General features: G+C 42.6%; 1 protein-coding gene across 1 annotated transcript; it reads right to left on the reverse strand.

The window, feature by feature from the left end:
- On the reverse strand, positions 1–23,370 carry PBK (PDZ binding kinase). Its single transcript, XM_078774395.1, has 8 exons — positions 23,231–23,370; positions 15,215–15,287; positions 13,011–13,107; positions 12,363–12,499; positions 10,244–10,413; positions 6,705–6,834; positions 2,029–2,199; positions 1–329 (listed from the first exon to the last, which is right to left on the reverse strand). Exons 2-8 carry the CDS (start codon positions 15,270–15,272, stop codon positions 142–144), a joined length of 951 nt encoding a protein of 316 aa, XP_078630521.1. The 5' UTR covers positions 15,273–15,287; positions 23,231–23,370; the 3' UTR covers positions 1–141.
- Positions 23,371–23,519: the final 149 nt, after the last annotated feature.

Genomic DNA, 23,519 nt, shown 5'->3' on the forward strand with positions numbered 1-23,519 from the left:
TATCCAATACATTTTTTTAATTATGGAGGAATAAATTAAAACATTAAAAAAAACTTTTGTTTTTAATAAAGTACATGGCTTCATTAAATTTTGGTCGACAAAAATTTCAAAACCACCTATTGTACAACGTGAACATGCATGTTAAGCCAAATCCTGCAGGGCCGCGACGATTTGCTCGGCCGATGGCCGACCTTGAGGATTTTCATCTGTGCAAGCGGTGCACAATTCCATCATGCGCTGGTAATTTGGACCCAAGCAAGGCAGTGCTGGTCGAGTGCCCAGTGAGTTTTGGTAAGCATCATCTAGTTCCTCCTCAACCATCGAGTCATCTGCACACAGAGAAAAAAAATTTCAAACATTCCACACTTGGTACGAACCTTCAGCAAAATTAATTTGCGAATCAAATGGACCGTTTCTTTCCCTTTCTATAACACCTCCAAAAATGAAAATGCAAGATTATTGTTCTATGAAAATAAAAGACGAGCTTTACACAATAGTTTTGCCTTTCCGTGGAGAGAAATGAAGATGCTCATTATGGGAAAATGTTACCAACATCATGAGGGGAAGTCATGGTATTATGGAGCATATTAAAGGAAATCAAGAGATAATGATTTTTAACTCAACTGGACGGCCTCACATACTGAACCCTCCGGCGTCCATCATCATCGTCTGTCAACTTTTCGACGTTAACACTCCAGCGTCCACAAATATCAACCGATTCTGATCAAACTTGACATGCAGCATCCTTACCCCAAGGACCAGGTTGGTATTACATTTCAGCCCGATCCGTTGAAAAATGGCGGACTTAGGCGACCATTTTGTTTTTGGTCATGAAAACGACGTTAACACTCTAGCGTCCACAAATATTAACAGATTTTGATTCAACTTAGAATGTTTAACCCTTACCACACAAGGTAGGTTGCTATTGCATTCCAACCCGATCCGTCACAAAATGGCCACCATATTGTTTTCAGCTCCGAAACGACGTTAAGACTTTAACGTCCACAAATACTTATGGATTTTGATCAAACTTGGTGTGTGAAGTTGTCCAGTCAGTTCAGTTGAGTTCTGCTTCCGTGGAAGCTCTAGTTTATAGTTTCCCTCTCTAGGTTTCACACATTTCCAAGTACTAAAACCCGTTTCCTATGTCTATGATTAAACAGATCAGGCCTTGAGGGTGTTCTGGGCAGTATAACACTTACTCATTCCCAGGAGAAATCACATATGAGACTCCAATATACAAGTTATAAACAATCTATATATAGTCCACATATCATCTGATGGCTAGAAAAATCGGACAGGCAATGGGATTCATCGTTCATGCATAAAGACTCATTTAAACATCTTTATTAGCTCAAAATCTTTGCGGCCTAGTTAGCGGCCAACCCATAGGCCGAGCTAGTCTGTGGGGGTTGTGATAAGCATAGAATGCCTCAAGGACATGGGGTTTCCTCCAAATTTCTTTCAGTCTAGTGTTAAACTACAGCATTGGCTGTTTGGGAAGAAAAAAAAAACAAACAAAAAAAACCTTTGGACGGCATTGACTGAATCGTTTGTGGTTATAAAAGTTTTATTTCTGGTCTGTGTGCCACACGAAATGCCACGATAAGCTATTTATACACCTCCACATGGTGTTTGTCCAAGGCGGAAAAACCCCTGAGGGAGAAAAAAAAAAAAAATCAAGTTACTACAATGTTCGTCGTGTGGCCATTGGCCCCCCCTGGCAAGTTTGGTTGAAGTCGGATGAGTAACTACCACATGTATCGCAGTCAGACACCAGAGTATGATTGTAAGGTTTCAGCATCAATGTGGCTCTCATAAAAACCCTCTTGTACTTCTCCAACTTTAAATGAGGGAAACACTGTTGTCTTCAATGATACTTGCCGACCAGATCCTATAACCCATCAACACATTTATTGCATGAAACTTTCCACTGGAAGGCAAGATGTCATTTCATTTGTTTCATCATTTTACTTTTAGGTCGACTTTAAATGATTCCGTAAAGACAAGAACATCATGGAGCTTTACCTTCATCGCAGCTGTCTGGTAGGATAACATGTGGGATCTCCAATGTCATCATTTCCCACAGTGTAAGTCCATAAGCATATATGTCAGCCTTGTCCATTATCTCTTTTCCTAATAACACCTCAGATGGCATCCAAGGCTCTGTACCTGTGTAGAATGCTTTGGGATCTTTCACTGCAAAGTTTACAAACAGCACAAGTTTGGCAAAGGTGATTGAGAAAGAAAATAAATTAAACTGGGATAAGAGCACTCTGTTACATTCTTGTGAGAGTGGAATAGTGATGTACAAATAGCGAATCCATTCGTTTTCATCTTCGCTTAGGGGCATGCACAATATTAAACAAATCCTGCTAGAATTATGCAATGATGGATATGCCTCTGCCAAACATTACCTGTCAAGCCACTGTTACATTTGATCTCAATTAAAAGTCACATGAAAAATTAAACGTCACATGAGAGAGACAACTCTTGTGCAAGAGAGACAACAGAGGCTTCTAACTCGAGTTATGGTCTGCAAAATTATTTTAAAAAGGCACATGACCTTTGACCTGTTTAACCCAAAATATAATCTGTTCCTACTTGTATTACAGGCCATACGTGTCAAGTTTGGTTGAAATCCCTTCAGTGGTTCAGAAGTTAAGGGAGTAACAATTTTTTTTATTTAAAGGGCACATGATCTCAGACCTTTGACCTTTTGAAGCCAAAATCAAATCGGCTCATTTTTGTATTGCAGTCGACACTTCTGCCGAGTTTAATTGAAATCACTTCCGTGGATCACAGAGGAAAAGGGAGACAAAGATATATGAATTAGAACGGCACTCGGTAGAGAGCACGAGGTAGGCCTGAGAGAGGGTGGAGTCGGCGTTGAGGTCGGGGAGCGGCAGCGAGACGGTAAGAGCCAACAACCAACCAGGGCTCGGTGGCAATGGCTTAAGGGGCGTGGTAAGGGCGCGGCTGGCAAGTTCCAGAGGGTTCGCTGGGCGGCGCTATATAAACGCGCACACAAAGCCCTTCCACAGGACTTACGCAACAGCGCTCGTCAGCCATTCCATGTCAAATCATCAAAGAATCTGCCGTCATCTCTCAGATTTTTGTAAAACTTTGGGAACCAATTGGGACCCATGAAAAACGGCAAGAACTCAAATATTTTTGCTAACAGCCTCTTAATTAGTGAGATACAGACTAACGAACTTTGGACTAATTAGCGCGACGTCGCGAATTCAAATGGCCATATCTCTAAAAGTATAACACCTAGAGAGCTGGTTTTGGTGTCATTTTAAAGGTATTTTCATGCCCTATGAATTTGTCTGGGCAACATTTTCCTACCTCCAACCACAAAAAAGTTATCACAAAATATAAACTTCAATTGTGAATCCCCAAATAATGTATCCTTCAAATTTCCTCAAATTCATCCCAGAGGTACCTTATGATGTCAAGAAGCTTCCACATAAATTTTGTGATGGGCACTCCAATAGTTTCTGAGATATGAGCAATAATGTACATGTACGTATGGCATATAGGTTCGAAAATCAGCATTTGTAATGTATTATACAATCAATAAGTGAGTTCAAGTACACAGTGTTCACTAACCTGACTTAGGTTCACTAACCAGTGTCACCGATTTTCTTGGTTTTGGATTTCACATATTTATCTGCAGCAAGTCTCTTTTTTGGAATAGGTGATTCTCCAATCAATCCCAAAGACTCATTCAGTGTATTCAGTTCCATTTCAGGAGAATGAAATTCAAACTCCCCTGAACTGCCTGGTATTGGTGATTCACCTCCACCATCATTGTCCTCACTACTGCTAATAGCGCTGCTGGTCACTGGTAATGGTATTTCACTCTGAGTCTCTACCACACCTGGTTGTCTTTTTGCCAGTTTCTTACGACACTGGGTACAGATTTTCTGTGCACTTTGCAGTTTGAGGCTTGGATGAGCGGCTATGGCTTTTTGGCTAACAGCTCTCAAGCCAGACGACTTTGGTTTTTCATGAGCTCCAAAGGGATTGCAGCAGGATTTCTGCTTCAAGATGAACTTTTCCTTGGCAGTCGTCATTTTTCTGCAGCTCCTTCAGAAGTGAACTGCCAATTTCTGTTGGTGGCAGGCCTAAGCATTACACTAAGCCAACTTGGACTTTCCCTGGGGATCTTAGACTGTGAAAGTTGCATCACCTCGACTTACCCACATGGGAAATCCCAGTTGAAATTCCCCAGATGAGAATTCCCCTCAGGCCCAGTTGAAAATGAAAGTATATGATACTTCAAAGCAATTGATGGTTGTTCCCTGTGTTCCCTGTCATGGCTAGGTTAGAATGATTGTATAATACATTACAAATGCTGATTTTCGAACCTATATGCCATACGTACATGTACATTATTGCTCATATCTCAGAAACTATTGGAGTGCCCATCACAAAACTTATGTGGAAGCTTCTTGACATCATGAGGTACATCTGGGATGCATTTGAGGAAATTTGAAGGATACATTTTTTTTAGATTCACGATTGAAGTTTATATTTTGTGATAACTTTTTTGTGATTGGAGGTAGGAAAATGTTGCCCAGACAAATTTATAGGGCATGAAAATACCTTAAAAATGACACCAAAACCAGCTCTCTAGGTGTTATACTTTTAGAGATATGGCCATTTGAATTCGCGACATCGTGCTAATTAGTCCAAAGTTCGTTAGTCTGTATCTCACTAATTAAGAGGCTGTTAGCAAAAATATTTGAGTTCTAGCTGTTTTTCATGGGTCCCAATTGGTTCCCAAAGTTTTACAAAAATCTGAGAGATGACGGCAGATTCTTTGATGATTTGACATGGAATGACCCTCGTGCAAGAGGACTTATGCGACGTGACTGTGCTAAAAGGTCTCGCTGGGGAAGGTTGGCTGTGTAAAGGACTGTCCAGGATTGACGCAACCGCGCGCATGATAAAGGCCTCGTGAGGAAAGCGCATTGGAAGAGGACTGCAGCGGATACGCGCTTTGAAAGCGCACGTATGCTATTGAACTTGCATTAGGGAGCGCCTATTGAGCGGTGTTTGGAGCGCATATAGCGCCAGTGCATCTAATACGTACGCGACCGTGGCCGCCAGTAACCGCCAACCAGCTTTGCCTTTCGCCCTGTAATTGTCCGCTCCGCGTAAACGACCCGTGGGGAGCTTCTGCTGCCCTGACCATCTGATTCGCGGTACGAGTCGGGGACCGGAGCGACTGCCTGGACGCCTGGTAAGAGGAAATCCCTGGACCATCACCTTGACCTTCTACATCCCCGTGTGAGTGTGTCTGAGAGTGAAACGGGCCCGTGTCCAGGGCATAAGTATAAGACTGTATAAGCTGCACTGTGTGTTCTTCTTCTCCTTCCTGTACAAAGTGTAAATAAACCAATCTGTTCTTCCTGTCTTTCCTGATTCGACCGTATCAGTCCTTTCCTCCATTGGGTAAGCGTGGCACGATTCGGAACCGCTCAGATCGGGTTTAGTTCCTGTTAACAGCTCGGATCACGGCTCGCTATAGCTCGGCGTTTCCACTTATAACCGTGATTCGGGCGGGGTTATTTCCTTGCTTCCTGGGAGGCGTTGGTAATTAGGTATTAGGAATTCGGCCTACGACCCTACCCAACGCTGACCGGGAGCAACGTCATAGCCCCGGATCGCGTCGGCTAGTAAAAGACAAGGGGACTAATCCCCCCTTGGTAAGAGGAAAGGCCGACGTTGAGATCCGCAACAATATAATCAATTCCTCCTTGTCACACACCCAAACCTGTCCACCAAGTTTGGTCCGAATCTGTTCATCACTTTTTGAGATATCCTGCTCATAGCCAAACAGACAGGGGTGAAAACACAACCTCCATCCACCTAAGGTGGCAGAGGTAACCAGAGAGTTTATAGAACACCTTACCCCACGCAGACTTGAGAAAAAGGACACGAGGAAGGGTCTTTTCAACTCTTGCTTTGCATTTTCGAGCATGATCTACATTACCTTTGTTACTAAACTTTGAATAACAGGTGTGATGTTAACCATAGGAAGCCAATGGGTCAAATGGAGCAGTCCAGAGCTGAACCTCCTGCCAACTCTTCTCAGGGAAACTGGCAATTTTGGAATTATCTTTGAGAAAAGATGCACAAGTCAAACATTTTTTTGGACGAAGTTAGGTCTGTTGGTGCATCGCTGGGCACCATTTGTCTGAATCTCGCAGTTACTCCATGCTCAGAGCACTTGGCATGTTTTATTGGTCGATATGGTGTATACTTTTGTCCATGTAATGCTAAACTAAAGGGGTTTTGAAGTGCAAGGAAGGTGATGTGTGTTCTACAGTGTTCAAATATATAATTCAATTGAAATAAAATAAAAGTTTTAAAGGCTAGAAAAAAAAACAAAAAAACCCATTGAATCGGAGATTTACCGCGACGATGCACCGTCTTTTACAACACCTTATTTAAGATGTCACAATCATTAGTTCTTCGTTCCTAGGACGGACAAAGAGAACCAATTGCTTAACCCCCTCTTTACGTGACGCGGTAACAAATGTTTTGAAAATGACAAGTATGGTCAGTAGTATTAATATCAGAAAAATGAGAAGGTAATTGGTGTGTATAATGTAAAGCAGGCATGTACAAGACTGAGAATACTGTCCTCTAAATGAAAACCACCACCCTAAGGTCACCCACATACTCACACTTCAAGTTATCATTAAGCTCCAGGGAAAATCCAACATCACAGATCTTGATTTGTTCAAAGTCTCCCATCACAACAACATTTGAACTCTTCATGTCCCCATGAAGGATTTTCCTCTCATTATGAAGATACTGTCAGAAATGTAATTGCATCATTAATAGTTTGTAAAATCAATAGTTTAAAACTAAAAATCTATGTTTTACAATCAATAAATCAACACGAATCCATTCTTGCACATTACACAACAAATGAAAACCATGAAATATGCATTTATCACAAACCTAAGATTGGTAAATGTTAGATTTTGTTTCAAAGATTCCAACAAATTTTAATTCAAGCCAACGAATTAAGCATCTCAATTTAAATTGGTTCATCAAATCTAACAGACTAAAGAAGCACAACTTACATTTTAAAGCTCTTCCCCATGATCTGTACTATCTCGAATAAGGCATAAAAGTAGTTAACTAACAATAACTGAATTTGTATGCGACCAATGGCACACGTCAAAATGACTACTGAACATTGGTTAATTCCACCAAATACATTGGCATATGCGGCTGGAACATCAAATTAACGTCATTAATTACAGTGTAATCCTGATTACCTATGCTAATTGGGAATCAAAAGATACACAAGGGCTGGCAGGGTGGCTTAGAAGTACGCAGACTCAAATCTAAGGTGTTCAGCCTGAGTTTGAATCTCAGCCCAGATATAAATTGTCAACTTGGTATTTCACAGGCAGAGTGATTAATCAACGTGTGTGCCGTGCCGTCTCGTTTGCCAGAAGAGAAAGGGTGCCCCATCTGCCGGCATTAGTTTGTAGACCTTCAAAAAAACAAAAATCCCATGGTGTCCATCGTAGGCGAGCTATCACCAGCACCATGGACAAATTCCTGCTCTCATGGCCAAATTCCACTCCCAAAGTGGGAGTGGCAACCTGCTGCCCAGGATTGTAACCGTGTATCTGTTTCAGCAGCACCAACATAAGGCAGGGTGCATGATGAAGATGATGATACACCAAAAATGGAGAAATGCTGAAGGCACAACACAACAGGACCATGATTGGCTGTGAAATATAACACGTTCATATAAACACTCATTGGTTGTACATTACTTTCAATTCATTATTCAAGAAAAACCCCCCACAATTTAGACACAAGGATTCTTCACAATTGACAGTTCGGGCCAAAAATGAGATACAACACAATGCTTCAAAAGTTGTGGACGTACTCGGCCAAAACTTAGTGGACGAGTTGGGTCGGCGACAATAACAAGCCTATTAGATTTTTGTGAAGGTCCTTAAGTGCAAAACTTTGGTTTACAAATTGTACCATGGTCTGGATGCATATCTGGCCTATCGGTGGGATACAAAATGTAAATTGTTCAGCCTGGCAGATGTATACTCCCTACCAAGTGCCGTTCTCGTATTGTTATTGTTTTGAGGGTCATATGTCCTAACTGGTTTGGTTGAGTTGTGAAAAATATGACTTGAGACTATGGTGGGATGACAATTTATAGACGTGAAATGGCAAATGCTGAAATGGCAAATTTACTTTGGTGCAACTATTGTTGTGATCCATCAAGCACACAGTTCACTTCAAAATTGAAGGAACGAGTTGGCTGGTTCACAGTGTTCCAGCAATTAATCACATCATCGATATATATAAACGCGAGTTGTCTGTGTGTGTGTGTGTGTGTGTCCAGTTTGTGTCCGCGTTTTATTCAGAGATGGCTGAACGGATCTTCATCAAACTTTCAGAGGTTCATCAGTGAGTGGCTGGGAGTGTTTTAGGCAAAAAAGAAGAAAAAAAGTTCGTTTTTTTGGAGTTAAAAACAAACAAACAAAAAAAACATCACTGATAGTGCCGAAGCCTTTTAAAATTAATGAGAGTTATATACAAGTACACATTCACATAAATAAATACAAAACAATCACCAGACATTTGAATACAAATAAATCAAACAATTCCGGAAGTGTACGAAGTTGGTAGTACGGCTTCTTCTTCTTCCTGATCGACAACACACTTAAGTCAGAAACGTGATCAATGCCACATTCACCCACCAGCATATATATGAACCCCCTTCCTCTCCTGCCTCCCTTTCCTCCCCTCCCCCCTTCCCCCTCCCTTCCCTGCCCGGCAACGCCGGGTACTTCTGCTAGTCCATAATAAAAAAATACATCGTAATCAATAATGTGAATTTAACAAATGTGCCATTTTAAAATTCCATTCCATTACTCGGTGAGGTAAACTTCCCCAAGCTAAACAGCCAGTTCCAAGTCTCGATAAAGGAGGAGGGTTATACTGTGGATTAGCAACACAACATATAAAACATTCTTGCACAGGAAACGGAGAAAAGATACCAAAGAAATGTGGACCAAATCAATCTGCTACAGAAAGGAGGTAGTAATCCATCAGGGGACAGTATGACGGACAGTGGCCAGACTCCATTACAGAAAGCTGCTATCCAGAGGAGCTCTTTCACTCCAGGTCTGCACGAAACTTAAAGTAGGCTTTTGCAATGCCAGAACGGCTTCAAACAGACAAGCCTGACCAAATCACCAGGTAAATGGACAGCTACTCAATCAATATCCTTTGAGTGAGCGAGTCTTGCTGGCCAGAAGGCACTCATCCATAACAATTTAACCAGACTTGGTAGTGTAATGGCTAGAACATCTGTTCTGTATCCGGGAGGTCGGTGGTTTGAACCCCAGCTGAGTTATAGTAAAGACTTCAAATTTTTACATGCTGCTTCCTTGATGGCTGCACAGACACAGGGTTTAGCTTGCAAGTGGTCTGTTTCCCTATCGTTGTTTTTACTCTTTTACCCACCACGCACTATTCATTTCTCCCCGACTTCCTGCTGAAACCACCCCCATTGCTCCGGAGAGTTCTCTGTGCAAGAGTCGGTGCGCAGAAGGACCGCCATTTCAATCAGGGTTACAATAGCCTCGTACCGCTCCGGGCTCTCCTCGCTCTTCTCTTTACTCTCCTTCCCTCCACGGCTCATATTATTATTTTGGAAGATCTGGAAAGCCTCGCCCAGAATAGAGCTCCGCCTTATGTGCCTAACAGCACTGAGATATGAATATATATGGATTAGGATTAGGATATATGGATTAGGGATGTGTACTGCACTGCCTTTTCAGAGCGCAGCATTTCAGCATTTTTTTTTTCCTATCCTGAGATGCCATGAGAGTATCAAGAGTCTGTGCACACCAGAGTGTGAACTGGAATGACATGATACAAGCCAGATAAGAAAGGCAAAAATACCCTCCCTCGAAGTTCAGATGTGAGCCACTTAGGGTCACATCGAGTCTGATGGCTCGTTTTTGGCAAAAACCGAGAATTCTAGTCCTTAATGGTGTGAGATTCAGTTGGATCCAAACCAATCACCTCTGGGATGCCAGTTCGGTATACTTACCACGAAGCCACATTCATCCTTTTGAATGGAAGGAGCAAAAAAACAAAAAAACAATCAATACTTTTGAAAAACAATCGGAGACGAGATTTACTTTCATGTTCTGCATGAAGCACATACCTTTAAACCCTTTGCCACCTCCAATGCTACTTTTTGGATAACATTGGCTGGAAAAGCTTCAAAGCCTTCATCCTTCCTTTTCTCAATTAGATCAAACAAAGACCTCTCTCCCCCATATTCCATCACCAGGGCAAAGCTCCCATCATCTGCTTTTCCAACAGTGCGATAACCTACATGGGAAATATTGAACAGAGACAAATATAAATATGTATTATCATAAGTGAGAGGAGTGGTTTTTGGTTTCCTTATATTTATTAGAAAGGAAATTCTTCCATTTTAAGCATTCACATAGTACAGTATATAAACAAGACCGAAAGTCTAACAGCGGCGTAGCCTAGCCGGGCTTGTAAAATATTATAAACCACAACACACACATGATTAGCTTTTTAAACAGTCGCTAATGCTGTTTAAAACATTAAACAAAGAAATATGGAGGAATCCCAACGTCCGTGAGGTAAGTTTTACTTAGAGAACTGAGGGAAGATCTACTGTAATCTAGATTATACCCCACAAGGGTTAGGTATATACCGTTTTGTTGGAAGACCCATAACGCCTATACATTTGATATTTGATGGTCATTTTAACAATCGCTTTGTTTGTGTTTCACACTGAATGAAAAACGTAAAGGTAGAGCATGGCGATTGTGATGCACGACAGGTTCGACGATATGTTCAGCATGAACGGCATATAATAAAAATGCCGGTGTGTGGAGAGTCAGCCACCGTAATGACATCAGACGTAATCACATCACCCTGTCATGTGACCAGATCCTCGGCTCCGATTGGTATACGTTTGAGGGGACATACATACATACATAGACGGACAAACACTGTTCTCGACGGCTTTACCCTATGGGCTACGCCGTAAAAAGCATTACAAAGTGTGTGCAATATGCTTTTATAAACACCTGCATTACCTGTTACATATGGTGTCACCCAAGGTAAATTGAGAGAATGTTGTGTGGGGAGAGGGAGAGATTGAAGCAAATTTGTTTGTGGGGAGTAGAGAGGAAATGAAAATGAATGCGGCATAATTTGGTGTTTGAGTGGGACAGAGGTGAAACGTTGTGCTTTTTGTGTATGGAATTTGCAATGGCATCTGCCTCAACAACAAATATGATGAATTACCCTGGAATCGAATTGTGAATACAACAACAACAACAGGCATTTTAAGGCCATTTTCCCTGCAAGAGCGGGGGTTAGCCTTGCGGTCCCCATGACAATGTTCTCCATTTTGTCCTATTTTCTGCATCTCCCCTTGTTAACCCCCTTGCCCGCATTTCTTCTTCCACCATCTTTAGCCAAGTCTTTCTCGGTCTTCCCCGTCCTCTACTTCCTTCTACATTCATTTCCATCACTCTTCTCAACCAGTCACTTTCATCCTTCCTCAACACATGACCAAACCATCTCAACCTGTTTCTCTTCACAGTTGTGAATGAAAAACAGAATGTGCTAACATAGGCCACAAACACCACCTAGTGGTAGCCAGTAGTACATTTTATCTTTTCTCATGCGAGTACGTCTATAAAGTATATACGGTATAATTAGAATGCGACTATGTCTATAAAACCATGCAAAACAAGTGCAGCCGAGGGTATGCAATCTTTACTCGTTCTAGTTTATTACAATGAAAGGAAGACTAATCCCTGTGGCTATGTGAAGGTTGCACAAAGCATATCCTGCCGCTCATTACAGTCCCTTATACCGTATGTCATGGGCTCGTAGGCACAAAGACATTACTACATACTCTAGATGTACCGGTCAGATTATCTGGTAGGTGGGGGTGAGGGAAGGGAAGGTGGAGCCATCCACGAACACATTACCTGCTACTTGGCCGTTATCGGCACGGAGCATATGTCCCTACCTCTGAGTGAGCTAGCCACGCCTCTTTGAAACCCATCTCAAATACAACCCGCTTCATTATTACATTATCAGGAACCCTGTATCACATTGGCTATTGCCGCATGGATCCTGATCAACAAGAACACAGATAGGATGTATGTAGCAGCTACGTCCCGTCGTTGAGGATCCATGTGATGGAGCAATAGTATATCATGTGGCGACCAACAAAATAAGTGATGACCAAAAGCAGATGTAGTAGCGAAATATGAATAACTAACCTACTATATTGGGATGATCCAGAGTTCGAAGGATTTTTGCCTCTGCTTTCAGGGTTTTCTGACACCTGAGCTTCACGTCAACCTTGCACAGCTTATTCACCTTTTTGACAGCCCAAGGGGAACCATCACCATTCTTGCTGCAGTAAGAGAACTCCAGATCAAATGATATAAAGACTCTTCAGCAAGATGTAAAACTCAGCTACCAACAACATGTAGGTATTATTAATAAAACAAAATAAGGAAATTATACAAGGAAAATAAATAAGTAAAAGAGCCAATGCGAGGCTTCTCTCCGTTTCACCTGTTTCCCCGAAAGCCCCGTAACATCGTACTTTCTGCCTCTCCCATTTCATGCTATCCTATTCCAAACTTTTCCTCTTCTATCACCATCACTATTTTCTTCTTCTTCTTTTTCAATTTTAATTTCCTCCATTAAGGAAATCCCCACCTCTCAATCCATACATAATTATATATATTATATTTTGCTTCTTAATCAGTTTTTTTTTTCCACAAACTGATATATTTGAAGATGTGGTGTATGGAATCCAGAATTACCGCAAATTATAGGTTTGAACTACATGACTGCGTGTCAAGCTAGAGGTGATAAAAATTAGCCAAATGAAAGTGCACACATTGCAATAAACACACCGTTTCATCAAATACACGTTGACACCTGTTCCACATCCCAGCTTTTGCATGAATGGTGAGGCGGGAATCTCCATGGTGGGAACGGGTGTTCCATTGGCTGAAACAATCAAACAAGGAAGAAGTAATTACAATGTGACTAGAACGACGTTTTGGAGAGAGGGCGGGAGAGGCTGGGCGAGGGGGTAGAGATGAGTGGAAGGTAGTCAAATAAAGGTGTGGGGACCGGGGCACATTTTTAAACTTGTGGATCTTGAATAACTTAGACATTAAAATACCACCTACCAGGGTAGCTCAAGGATTATTTCTTGAAACATTTCTTTCAAGCCAAATTGCCATTTGTAATCTCTCAATCTTTGCAATAACCAGCTGTCTAATCATCGAGACAATTTGCCTAAAAATGCTCCAAACAAGTTGGTTCCCCAACAAAGATATGCCAGTGGGAAATTAAAGAAAAGTGGTAAACAATGACATAATTCTCCATGTGCACTCGTACAAAAATCAACTAGAACGGCACTCGGCAGAGCGCATAACTCCGCCAGGCCGAACAGTCTACGTTTTGTACCGCGCAGATCTGGATCCAGACCTGACCCAAAATCTAATCGGCTTGTTTTTGTCGCCTAACCAACTCATTCACATCGTTTTTTCATAAGTCGTCCGCAACCTTTTGAAATATCATGCTAAATATCGTTTTTGGCCCCATCACTCAATGATGAAGAATCACTTGAGATATTTAAAAATTCTCAGATCTGTATTCAGATCTTAACCAAAACTGAATGAATTCTTGTCACACACCCAACCTGCCCACCAAGTTTTGTCAAAATCTATCTATAACCTTTTGAGATATCCTGCCACATATCGGTTTTAGCCCCATCTCTCAAAGGTGAAGATTCACTGTTAAATTGCCCGATCTAGATCCAGATCCTAATCTTCGCTAAAATCTGATCATTTCCTCCTTGGAAATTTCCTCCTACCCACCCTGTCCACCAAATTTCATCCGAATCCATCCACAGGTTTTTGAGATATCCTGCTCACAAACAGCCAAACAGACAGACAGGGGTGAAAACATAAAGCTCCATCCACCTTGGGTGGTGGAAGTAACAACGATGCAATTTTTTTAAATTGTAAAAATATTTTAAATTTCCTTTTCACAAACCACCCCAAACAAAATACATGTACCTCTTGTGTCATGACACCAGGGTTGGCAGAATAGTGAAGTGGTATGCACACTCACCTCAAGGCTATCTAGCCTGGGTTTGAATCCTGACGCAGCTATAAATTGCCACCCTGGTGTTTCGTAGGCAGAGTGATTCATCAGTTTGGGTATAACGTTAAATTCATCAGTACGACGCTAAACGGGCTGTCCTCACTGTTGAGCTTTCAGTGCTTAGTAGTACACTTACCAACCAACTTACCAACTATCCAGTTCTAGGTTTGATTCCTGACCCAACTACAATCTACCAGATTTGTTCTTAAAATGCTAGATTTTCCCTTGGATACAAAATTAACATGGGAAATCCATCTGCCTACTTTTGTTGATGGACATTAATGCTCCCACGGTTACAGATCCTTTTGCTATGAAGAGCAGACGAGTTATCACCGAGCCAATCCTACCGTCAAAGTGACTGACTGCTGGAAAGGCAACGGACTTATGACAAATGGCAAACTAGACAGTTTGACTTCGTGACGTAGACGGATATGCCTCCACCCACATTTTACATCATCATACATACTTGTACCAAGTTTGATTTAAATCCCTTCACTGTTCTCAAGTGTCACATTTTACCTGGCATGACCTCTGACCTCTGAATGCCAAAATCTAATCAGTTCATCTTTGCATCATAATACTGCATACACTTAATACCAAGTTTGGTCAAAATCCCATCACTGGTTCACGTTAGCACAGTCACAGAATGTTTACCTAACGGACCTCTGACCTTTGATGCCATAATCGAATCAGTTGATCTTTACATCATTATACACACTTGTACCAAGTTTGACGTAGACCCCTTCAGCCGTTCTTAAGTTATCACGGAAACGAAAACCCATCACAGACAACCCAAAAACATAATTTTCGGTGACTTCGTCAGTGGAGGCGTAAAAAAATTCGTCAAACTACATGGCGAATTGCATCAGGTTAAAGTGCATTCTAACTCCAGTGTGCTGGATATCCACTTGTATTGTTTGACAGTAGTTTTAGTGACTACCTTCTTTGAGCACAGAGATCCTTGAAGAACGTGGGGGAGTGAAGCAGTCCTCTGCCATTCTTATGTCCTGCAACTACAAACCATTAGACATGTTAGCAAGCAACGTGCTACAATAGTGACATTTGCATGAAATGAAATAAGCATTTGACGTTTCATATACCCAAGCTTTCATCCTATAGTGGAATTAAATAGACTGCTTTATAGTACAGTATATTCAATCTGTTGTTTGTTGTGAATCACCATTGACACACTGGGAAATCATAACCCCAGCTACAGTACTTCTCATGCACACCTGTGATGGATCAGCAGGTACCAAACGATGCTCTGAATAACTGGAAACGCAGTGCTTTAAGTGTAGTTTCTAAAAACAAGGTGTTGGGATCGTCACTTCATTATTTTTTTATCCTTATTTGAAAGGGTGTCACTTCGGAGTAAAATTTTTCCTTCTATTCAATAATCTTCAATCATGACTTGCGTATTATTGATGCGAGAATAATGACATTGGACCACGATTGCCTTTATCCTTCTCAACAGCTCTCTATCAAGATGTTTTCATCCAGGCAAAGGCAACAGAGAGAGACAATGGAAGTGGTTTTGACATTGGAAGAAGAATTTGAAGACGGCATTGCTGATGCTGGGCAGTTGAGTACTGGAGGTATTATTTTTTTTGGAGGTGGTATTCACAGAGAGACAGACGGAGAGGTCAATATATGAACTGTTGGAGAAGTCGAGAGTCGCAGTTCAGTATAGCTGAGGCAGAGTGGGACATTCTGAGTGAGGATTTGGGTCGATTTGAGTGTGGTTTCCACAAGTTGTGCACTCCCATGACGCTTCTTTCTCACTCCTGCCTCTCCCCATTCCGACTGTGGAGCATTGTTGCGTGCCATGAACAGCCTCAGCGTTATTTTGCCTGTACCGATGAGACTGTACCACTAACGCAGTGCTATGTATGTCAGGGGCACCTTCAGCTTCAGGGCTTTCTTGTCTGTGTCCGCACTCACAGATGCTCATCCCTGCAGGTTCTTCAATCGGTCTTGGCTGTCAATGGTCACTCTCCCTTCACTGGCTTTCTGGCTCTCAATCCATGCTTTCCCATTCACAGCATCCTCCTATCTCAACGTTTTCCTTGTTACATTTCTACAGACATGATGTTACACAATTGGCCATAACTATTAAAACTTGCAGGAAATATTTACAAATAGACGTTTTGCAAATCAGAGGTTATATCATCTGAAAAAGGTCATTTCATTTGGCCAGACTCTGTGGTGTAATGATGAGAGCGCCCGCTCCGAGTCTGGGAAATCGGTGGTCCAAACCCCCAGCCGAGACATACCAAAAATTTTATTTAAAAATGGTACATGTTGCTTCCATGCTTAAAGTTCAGCATTTAAAAGGATAGAGCAGGGACAAAACTGTAGGTTGGCATTCAGGGGGAGGAGGAAATGCCTCCGGAGGAAAAGCTCCACTGAGCGCAGTGAGAAAGACGACGCCATTGTTGCGATGTCGCTGGTACCCGGAGTATCTTGGAAAGTAACGACACTCACCCCAAGCTCAGTGGCTGTGTTAAATGTTTGTCTCGTCTGACAGTCTGGTGTTGTGTCTCACGTGTATGTGTGTGTATGTCAACTCCACTTCGAGCTTTAGATCCTATAAAGAAAATGAAGATTACCAAGCGTTACGCCTAGGTCCCCCGTCGGGGAAGTGATGTGAGTTGACAAAGTGGAAGACGCAGAAAACATGCTATGATATGATATTCCGCTCACAAGGTTCAGACATACATGGCGGCGGCCATCTTGGATTTTGACGTGGCGACCCAATTTTCAATGGCGTTCTTCCTTATGCCGAGATACACCCACACACCAAATTAGAAGTTGGTACTTCGCTTATTTTTCAAGATATTCTGCTCACAAGGTTCAGACATACATGGCGGTGGCCATCTTGGATTTTGGCGTGGCGACCCAATTTTCAATGGCGTTCTTCCTTATGCCGAGATACACCCACACACCAAATTAGAAGTTGGTACTTCGCTTATTTTTCAAGATATTCTGCTCACAAGGTTCAGACATACATGGCGGTGGCCATCTTGGATTTTGGCGTGGCGACCCAATTTTCGATAGCGTTCTTCCTTGTGCCTAGATACACCCACACACCAGATTAGAAGTTGGTACTTCGCATATTTTTTAAAGATATTCAGCTCACAAGGTTCAGACATACATGGCATCAGACATACATGGCGGCGGCCATCTTGGATTTTGACGTGGGTTGCACCCACACCAAATTTGAATGCGGTCCTTCGCTTACGCACGCACGCCCGCACACACGGATGGACGGACGGACGGACACACGGACGGAGGGGAAAACCATAGTCCCCCTTTCGCTCCGCGGTGCGACGGGGGACAAAAAAGGCCAAAATCAAAAATCAACATTTTAAATCTTTTTCCTTCAAGAGCAAGGTTCAAATATTCCTGCAGGATGCACAAGATCTGCCAGCAACCCTCTTCTGGTGAAACTGCCAAAATCAAGCCTCTCTCCTGATCTTCACTCCTTCATTCCTCTTTTTTTCCCCGTCTCTGCAACAAACTCCCTCACTCTATTCAATCCCAGTCCTACCCCCAGGTCTTCAAAACAGCTGTTCACCATCATATCTTATCTTCCCCCATCCAAAACCTTGATCTTTTCTACCTCCGTTAAAACACCCCAAATCCACCTCCTTCAAATTCCCTGTTTTCTTTCCTGAAAGTCCCTGTGGTGTCCATTTTGTTTATCTCGTGTACCCAACCCCAGCCCTCTCCCTTCCACAGACCTCCCGATGTCCCTGTTCCCTACTGTTGTTGTGATTCCCTCTCTCTCCCCTCTTGTCTCCCGCTCCCTCTATTATATGTTTTATGTGTTAGCTCTTACACGAGCCTCGACTTGGTATACAAAAGAAAGAAAGAAAGAAAAAAAGCAATTTTTTGCAATTTTGCAAAAAAGCTGCAATTCAGTGGAATGAAATAGACCTTCGAGAGAGCATCAAAATGACACTGAACCATCCTTCAACTACGATCGAAATTCGCCCGGGGTCAAATTTGGGGGATTTATAATGTCAGGGACGGGCTATTTGATTGACCTCAAATTTGGGTCACGACCTACCTACCACCTTGCATATCAATCTGCTCATTAATTTGGTCAAAACCAAAGGGGGGAGGGGCGAGGAGAGAGGGGGTGGGGAATTCATGCATTTCCTCGATTTAAAACCACTTCTGTGACAACACGCAATGGTTTGTAAAACAGTACACATGAGAGCTTCGAAGAAAACAAAAACGCCCACAAATCGGGACAGATACTCGGCGGGAATTATTTATTATTTCTGATTTTCACAGCGTTTCCTGATCTCAACTTTAGGTTATAATGGTTATAAGAAGGAAATTTGAAATGTGATGCAGGAAGGAGGCCATGCTCATGCCTACACCATGGTGAAACTGCCATGCTCATGCTACATGTTGGTGTATCTACACCAACAGCAGGGGATGTGTTCCATTCCCAATGAGTTTGCTATTGCTTACCGAGCCAGCGGTTCGTTCCTTATCAACCTTTTTGCTGGAGTGCTTAAACCACTTCATCATTCTTCACGATCAACAAACAAGTAAAACCCCTCCCCACTCTCCCTAAAATGCGCACAATGGTAGGGTCCATAGATAAGTTTGGCAGGGATTCCCCCTTCTGACTCTCCATTTATTGTACACCCCATCTTTCCTATGCCATCTTCAGGCACTGCATGACGTCATAGCCGGGCACCAAAGGGGGCCCGGCGATGACGCGCGCTGAAAGGGAGTACTCAGTTTTCACTCTGGTTGTTTGTTTGTTTGTCCGGGCGATATCCCAGCCATCCTTCGAGCTAGGAGGCTGAAATTTCGGCACAATAGTGAGCAAGTGCTTTAGCAATAACATTATTCTTTGTTTTTTGATTAATCAATTAATTGATTAGTTACTTAATTATTAGCGATTAATTAAGTACTTATTTATTTCTTTTCTCATCTGGGCATCATCTCAGACACCTTTTGAGCTAGGAAGCTGATATTTGGACATGAGAATGACATGACAATGATTTGGCTGTAAAGGCTATTATTGATTAATCAATTAATCGATTAATAAATTAATCATTCGATTAATGATTAATTTAATTAATTTTAAAAAGATACAGATTTGGATGAAATGGTGGTGATTTAGATATTCTATGAGCCAATTGATTAATAATTTAATTATTTTACGATTATTATTTATTTATTTTCATTAATAATCACTTATTTATTTTCTTTCCCATCTGAGCAATATCTCAGGCACCTTTTGAGCTAGGTCGCTGATATTCAGACAGGACACCACCATCTCTTATCTTCCCCCATCCAAAACCTTGATCTTTTCTACCCCCGCTAATTTCACCCCAAATCCACTTTTTTGAAATACCAACTTCTTTCCTGGAAGTCCTTGGTGTCCTTGTGTTTTATACTTCTCCCCCCCCCCCCCCCTTCCCACGCCTCCTCCCCCCCCCCCTTCCCACGCCTCGTCCCCCCCCCTTCCCACGCTTTCTCCCCCCCAAGCCCTCTCCCTCCCACACATCTCCCGATGTCCCTGCTCTCAAATGTTGTGTTCGTGTGCTTCCCCTTCTCTCCCCATCTTGTCTACCGCTCCTTTTTATATATTTTGTTTGTCTGTTTGATTTGTTTGTGTGATAAATGTTAGCTCTTTCACGAGCCTCGATTCTGTATACAAAAAAAAGTGATGTGGATATAAAGGATATTTTTGATAAATCAATTATTTATTTATTAATCAATTAATCAATCAATTATTTAGTTTTCTCGAGTAATGATTTATTTAATTAACTTTCAAAAAGTTACATCTTCGGATGAAACACTGGTGGTTGAGTTATATGCTATTACTATTAGCCAATTGATGAAGAAATTATTTTTCAATCACTGTTTATTGATTTTAATTAAACAATTAATCAATCAAGTATTGTTCACCTCTCCCTCCCAATACAGTCTCTATGAGCTGCACTGCGGTATCGTCGAAGATGCCCAGCAATGCCACCTGGAGGATGCTATTTATTTATTTGGCATCGGGGCAGTGTACTTAGAATACTTCTGTACTTGTTTATCTTTATTTTAGTCTAGTTGCCGCCCTTATATGTCCTTTATGAGACCCTGCAATGTTAACTACTGCAAACTTTTTTCACGGAAATGTGTTCTATATAGTTAGGAGAGTCAAATTAGCTTGGTTGCTACTTGTGCAACGTTGAGCATTTCTCAGGATTCAAGATGGCGGCCGTCACTCTTGGATGTTGGCCAATTTTCGCTACCTTGGATGTTGGCTAATTTTCAACTTTTGATCTTGATGACCTAGGGTCCTAGAGGGTCATGTAATACCTCTTTCTAGGGGTTTTATAGTACAGGGAGTCCATTTATGGAGTTATTTTTTGGATACGGGGTCAATGTCAAGGTCAAAATGAAGGTCAAAGGTCAAACTAAGAAACTTTAATGTATTGCTATTGTTCATAAGACATGACGACGGAACCGGAGGGCGTAAAGTGGTTTTCAATGCCATCACAAGTGTGGAAAGTGGTTTTGCAACACCAACCCAAGTGCGAAAACTGGTTTTCAACAGCAGAAGTGCGAAAAGTGGTTTTCAACGCCAGCACAAGTGCGGAAAGTGGTTTTGCAATACTAGCACATGCGTGAAAAGTGGTTTTCAATGCCAGCACAAGTGTGGAAAGTGGTTTTGCAATACTGGCACATGCGTGAAAAGTGGTTTTCAATGCCAGCACAAGTGTGGAAAGTGGTTTTGCAACACTACACAAGTGCGGAAAGTGGATTTCAACGCCAGCACAAGTGCGGAAAGTGGTTGGGCAACAATAGTATCCAAAAATTATCTCCAGACATGGACTCCCCGTACTCTAAAACCCATAGAAAGAGGTATTACACGACCCTCTAGGTCATCGAGCTCAAAAGTTGAAAATTGGCCAACATCCAAGATAGCGGCGGCCGCCATCTTGAATTCTGAGAAATGCTCAGCGTTGCACAAGTAGCAACCAAGCTAATTTGACTCTTCTAACTATATAGAACACATTTCCGTGAAAAAAGTTCACAGTAGTTAACATTGCAGGGTCAACATTTTGGCAACCTGACTATTTCCCTCCTCCTCGTACTCTGTAGCCGCTGATAACACACTATTGTAGCGGTTACCTTATTCGCATGTCACGGTTAACTTATTCGCATGTCGCGGTTAACTTATTCGCATGTGGCGGTTAACTTATTCGCATGTGGCGGTTAACTTATTCGCATGTGGCGGTTACCTTATTTGCATGTAGCGGTTACCTTATTTGGTCATAATCCACGTGCACGGGCCTGTGGGGCTTTTGGTTGTGTGGACGTGACGCACGCCGCGTTGTTGGAGCCACGCCCTCCGAAGAGGGTTTTGACTTTATAAAAGCTGTACGACTTCTGTTCGCGATCAGAGTGCTGGAGATTTCTGTACGAATAAACGAGCTTCGAACCCTACGAAATGGCCTCGTCTTCTCGCCTTCCGCAACTCCTAAACTGGTGACCCCGGCTGCCCCGAACGGAGTCGGGGGCTGCAAACGAACACGGCAAGCGCGCCCTGGCCAGGGAAGCCACCTAAACTGGTGACCCCGGCTTCTCCTGAATGGATTCGGGCGCAGTTTCAAACACAGTTTCGATCGAACTGCCGGAGTTTTGGAAACGACGAGCGGCCACGTGGTTCGCGCACCGCGCTCGGCTCCTCCTCTACGACCAGAGGGGCGAGCCTGCTCCAAGACCCTCCGAAGGAACGCAGTTACGAGATGTGGGTGGCACTGCTGCTCATCTCTTGCGCGCGCACTGACGTTGGCGGCACGGCTGCTTCGTTACCTTCGCGCGCACTGCTGCTCGCAACTCGCGCAGCTACTACTCCTACTCTGAAACCTTGGGAGGCCCGCAAGGAACCTCGGCAGCCTCCCCCGAGGCCTTGACCAGCCCCTCGGTCAGCTCAACCCCACGGCGGCGTTTTTTCACGCGTACCGGGGCCGAGCACTGCTCGAGCCTTCTCGGCACTGCCGAGCGCACCTGCGAACTACGTACATGCTCGTGAGTGCATTCTGGGGGGGGGCGCATGTAGCGGTTACCTTATTCGCATGTCGGTTAACTTATTCGCATGTGGCGGTTACCTTGCACAAGTAGCAACCAAGCTAATTTGACTCTTCTAACTATATAGAACATATTTCCGTGAAAAAAGTTCGCAGTAGTTAACATTGCAGGGTCAACATTTTGGCAACCTGACTATTTCCCTCCTCCTCGTACTCTGTAGCCGCTGACACAATATATTCGTTTGGGAAAGTTCTTGTCACAAGAGGATCGAGTAAAGCTGAAAACGACGGCCCGAACAGCATTTGTTTGAGTTTATATTGAGACCGCCATGTTGTTAAGCGGTGCCAAGCATTCCGTTCCGTTGGATTGTTCGCTTCAGCTCCTTGAATCAAGCAAGCCGCTTGCTAACGGAACACCCTTCATTAAATAAATTCGTCAAGCTAACGACTCTGTTTCATTGGGGAGAGGGTGTGAGGGAGTGAAGGCGGTTTTACTGAGGAATGCACAAACACCGACCAGACGACCACACATCCCTACTCAAGCTACCTTGGAGTCCTGCCAATATCCCTGTATGTATCCTTAAGTTTAAATCTCTAATGCTTCAACGTACCTATCCAATTCCAGTTTAAACTTATCTATCTGGTGTTTTTGCTGCTACTACCTTTCGAGGGAGACCATTCCATGCATTAACTACTCTGAGTGAAAGACCTTTTTTTAATGTCGGCCGAACTCTCCTCTTCTTGCCCCTCGTCCTATCACTCCCTATTCTGTGGAAAAAAATAATTATCTACAATACATGGCAGAAATGTGTACGCCAAGCGATAACACGGATTAACACGATAATAAAACTTCACATTAAAGAGTGAAGGGCAGGACAAAAGGATTCATCTCAACTTACCACCTCAACGGCTCAAACAAACTTAACAGCCTTCCCGCCAATGCTCAAAAACTGCAGAGTATCACGGATAATGGGGAAGATCGAAGAAATGATGCTAAACCTTTTGAGTAATCACAGAAAACAACAAATGCTCATTGATAATCCCAAATGTGACCAAATAGATTTTGTAAAATATTGACGAAGCAGAAAAAAAACAAGGATCCTAACTGACAAAAGTACTGCTGCTCATGATACTGTCATGGCCAACAAATAGGGTACATCATGTTGTTTTCTGATTATAGGGTATCTG

This window comes from Myxine glutinosa, chromosome 3 (assembly GCF_964187855.1).
Source record: "Myxine glutinosa chromosome 3, kmMyxGlut1.1, whole genome shotgun sequence".
Lineage (NCBI taxonomy): Eukaryota > Metazoa > Chordata > Myxini > Myxiniformes > Myxinidae > Myxine > Myxine glutinosa.

Excerpts from the sequence above, each read along its gene's own strand:
- PBK (XM_078774395.1), bottom strand. The coding sequence starts at position 15,272 with ATGGCAGAGGACTGCTTCACTCCCCCACGTTCTTCAAGGATCTCTGTG. Across the intron at positions 12,500-13,010 it reads AACGTGTATTTGATGAAACG|CAAGAATGGTGATGGTTCCC; the intron begins GTGTGTTTATTG and ends CTCTTACTGCAG. Across the intron at positions 6,835-10,243 it reads AGGTGGCAAAGGGTTTAAAG|TATCTTCATAATGAGAGGAA; the intron begins GTATGTGCTTCA and ends CATTTCTGACAG.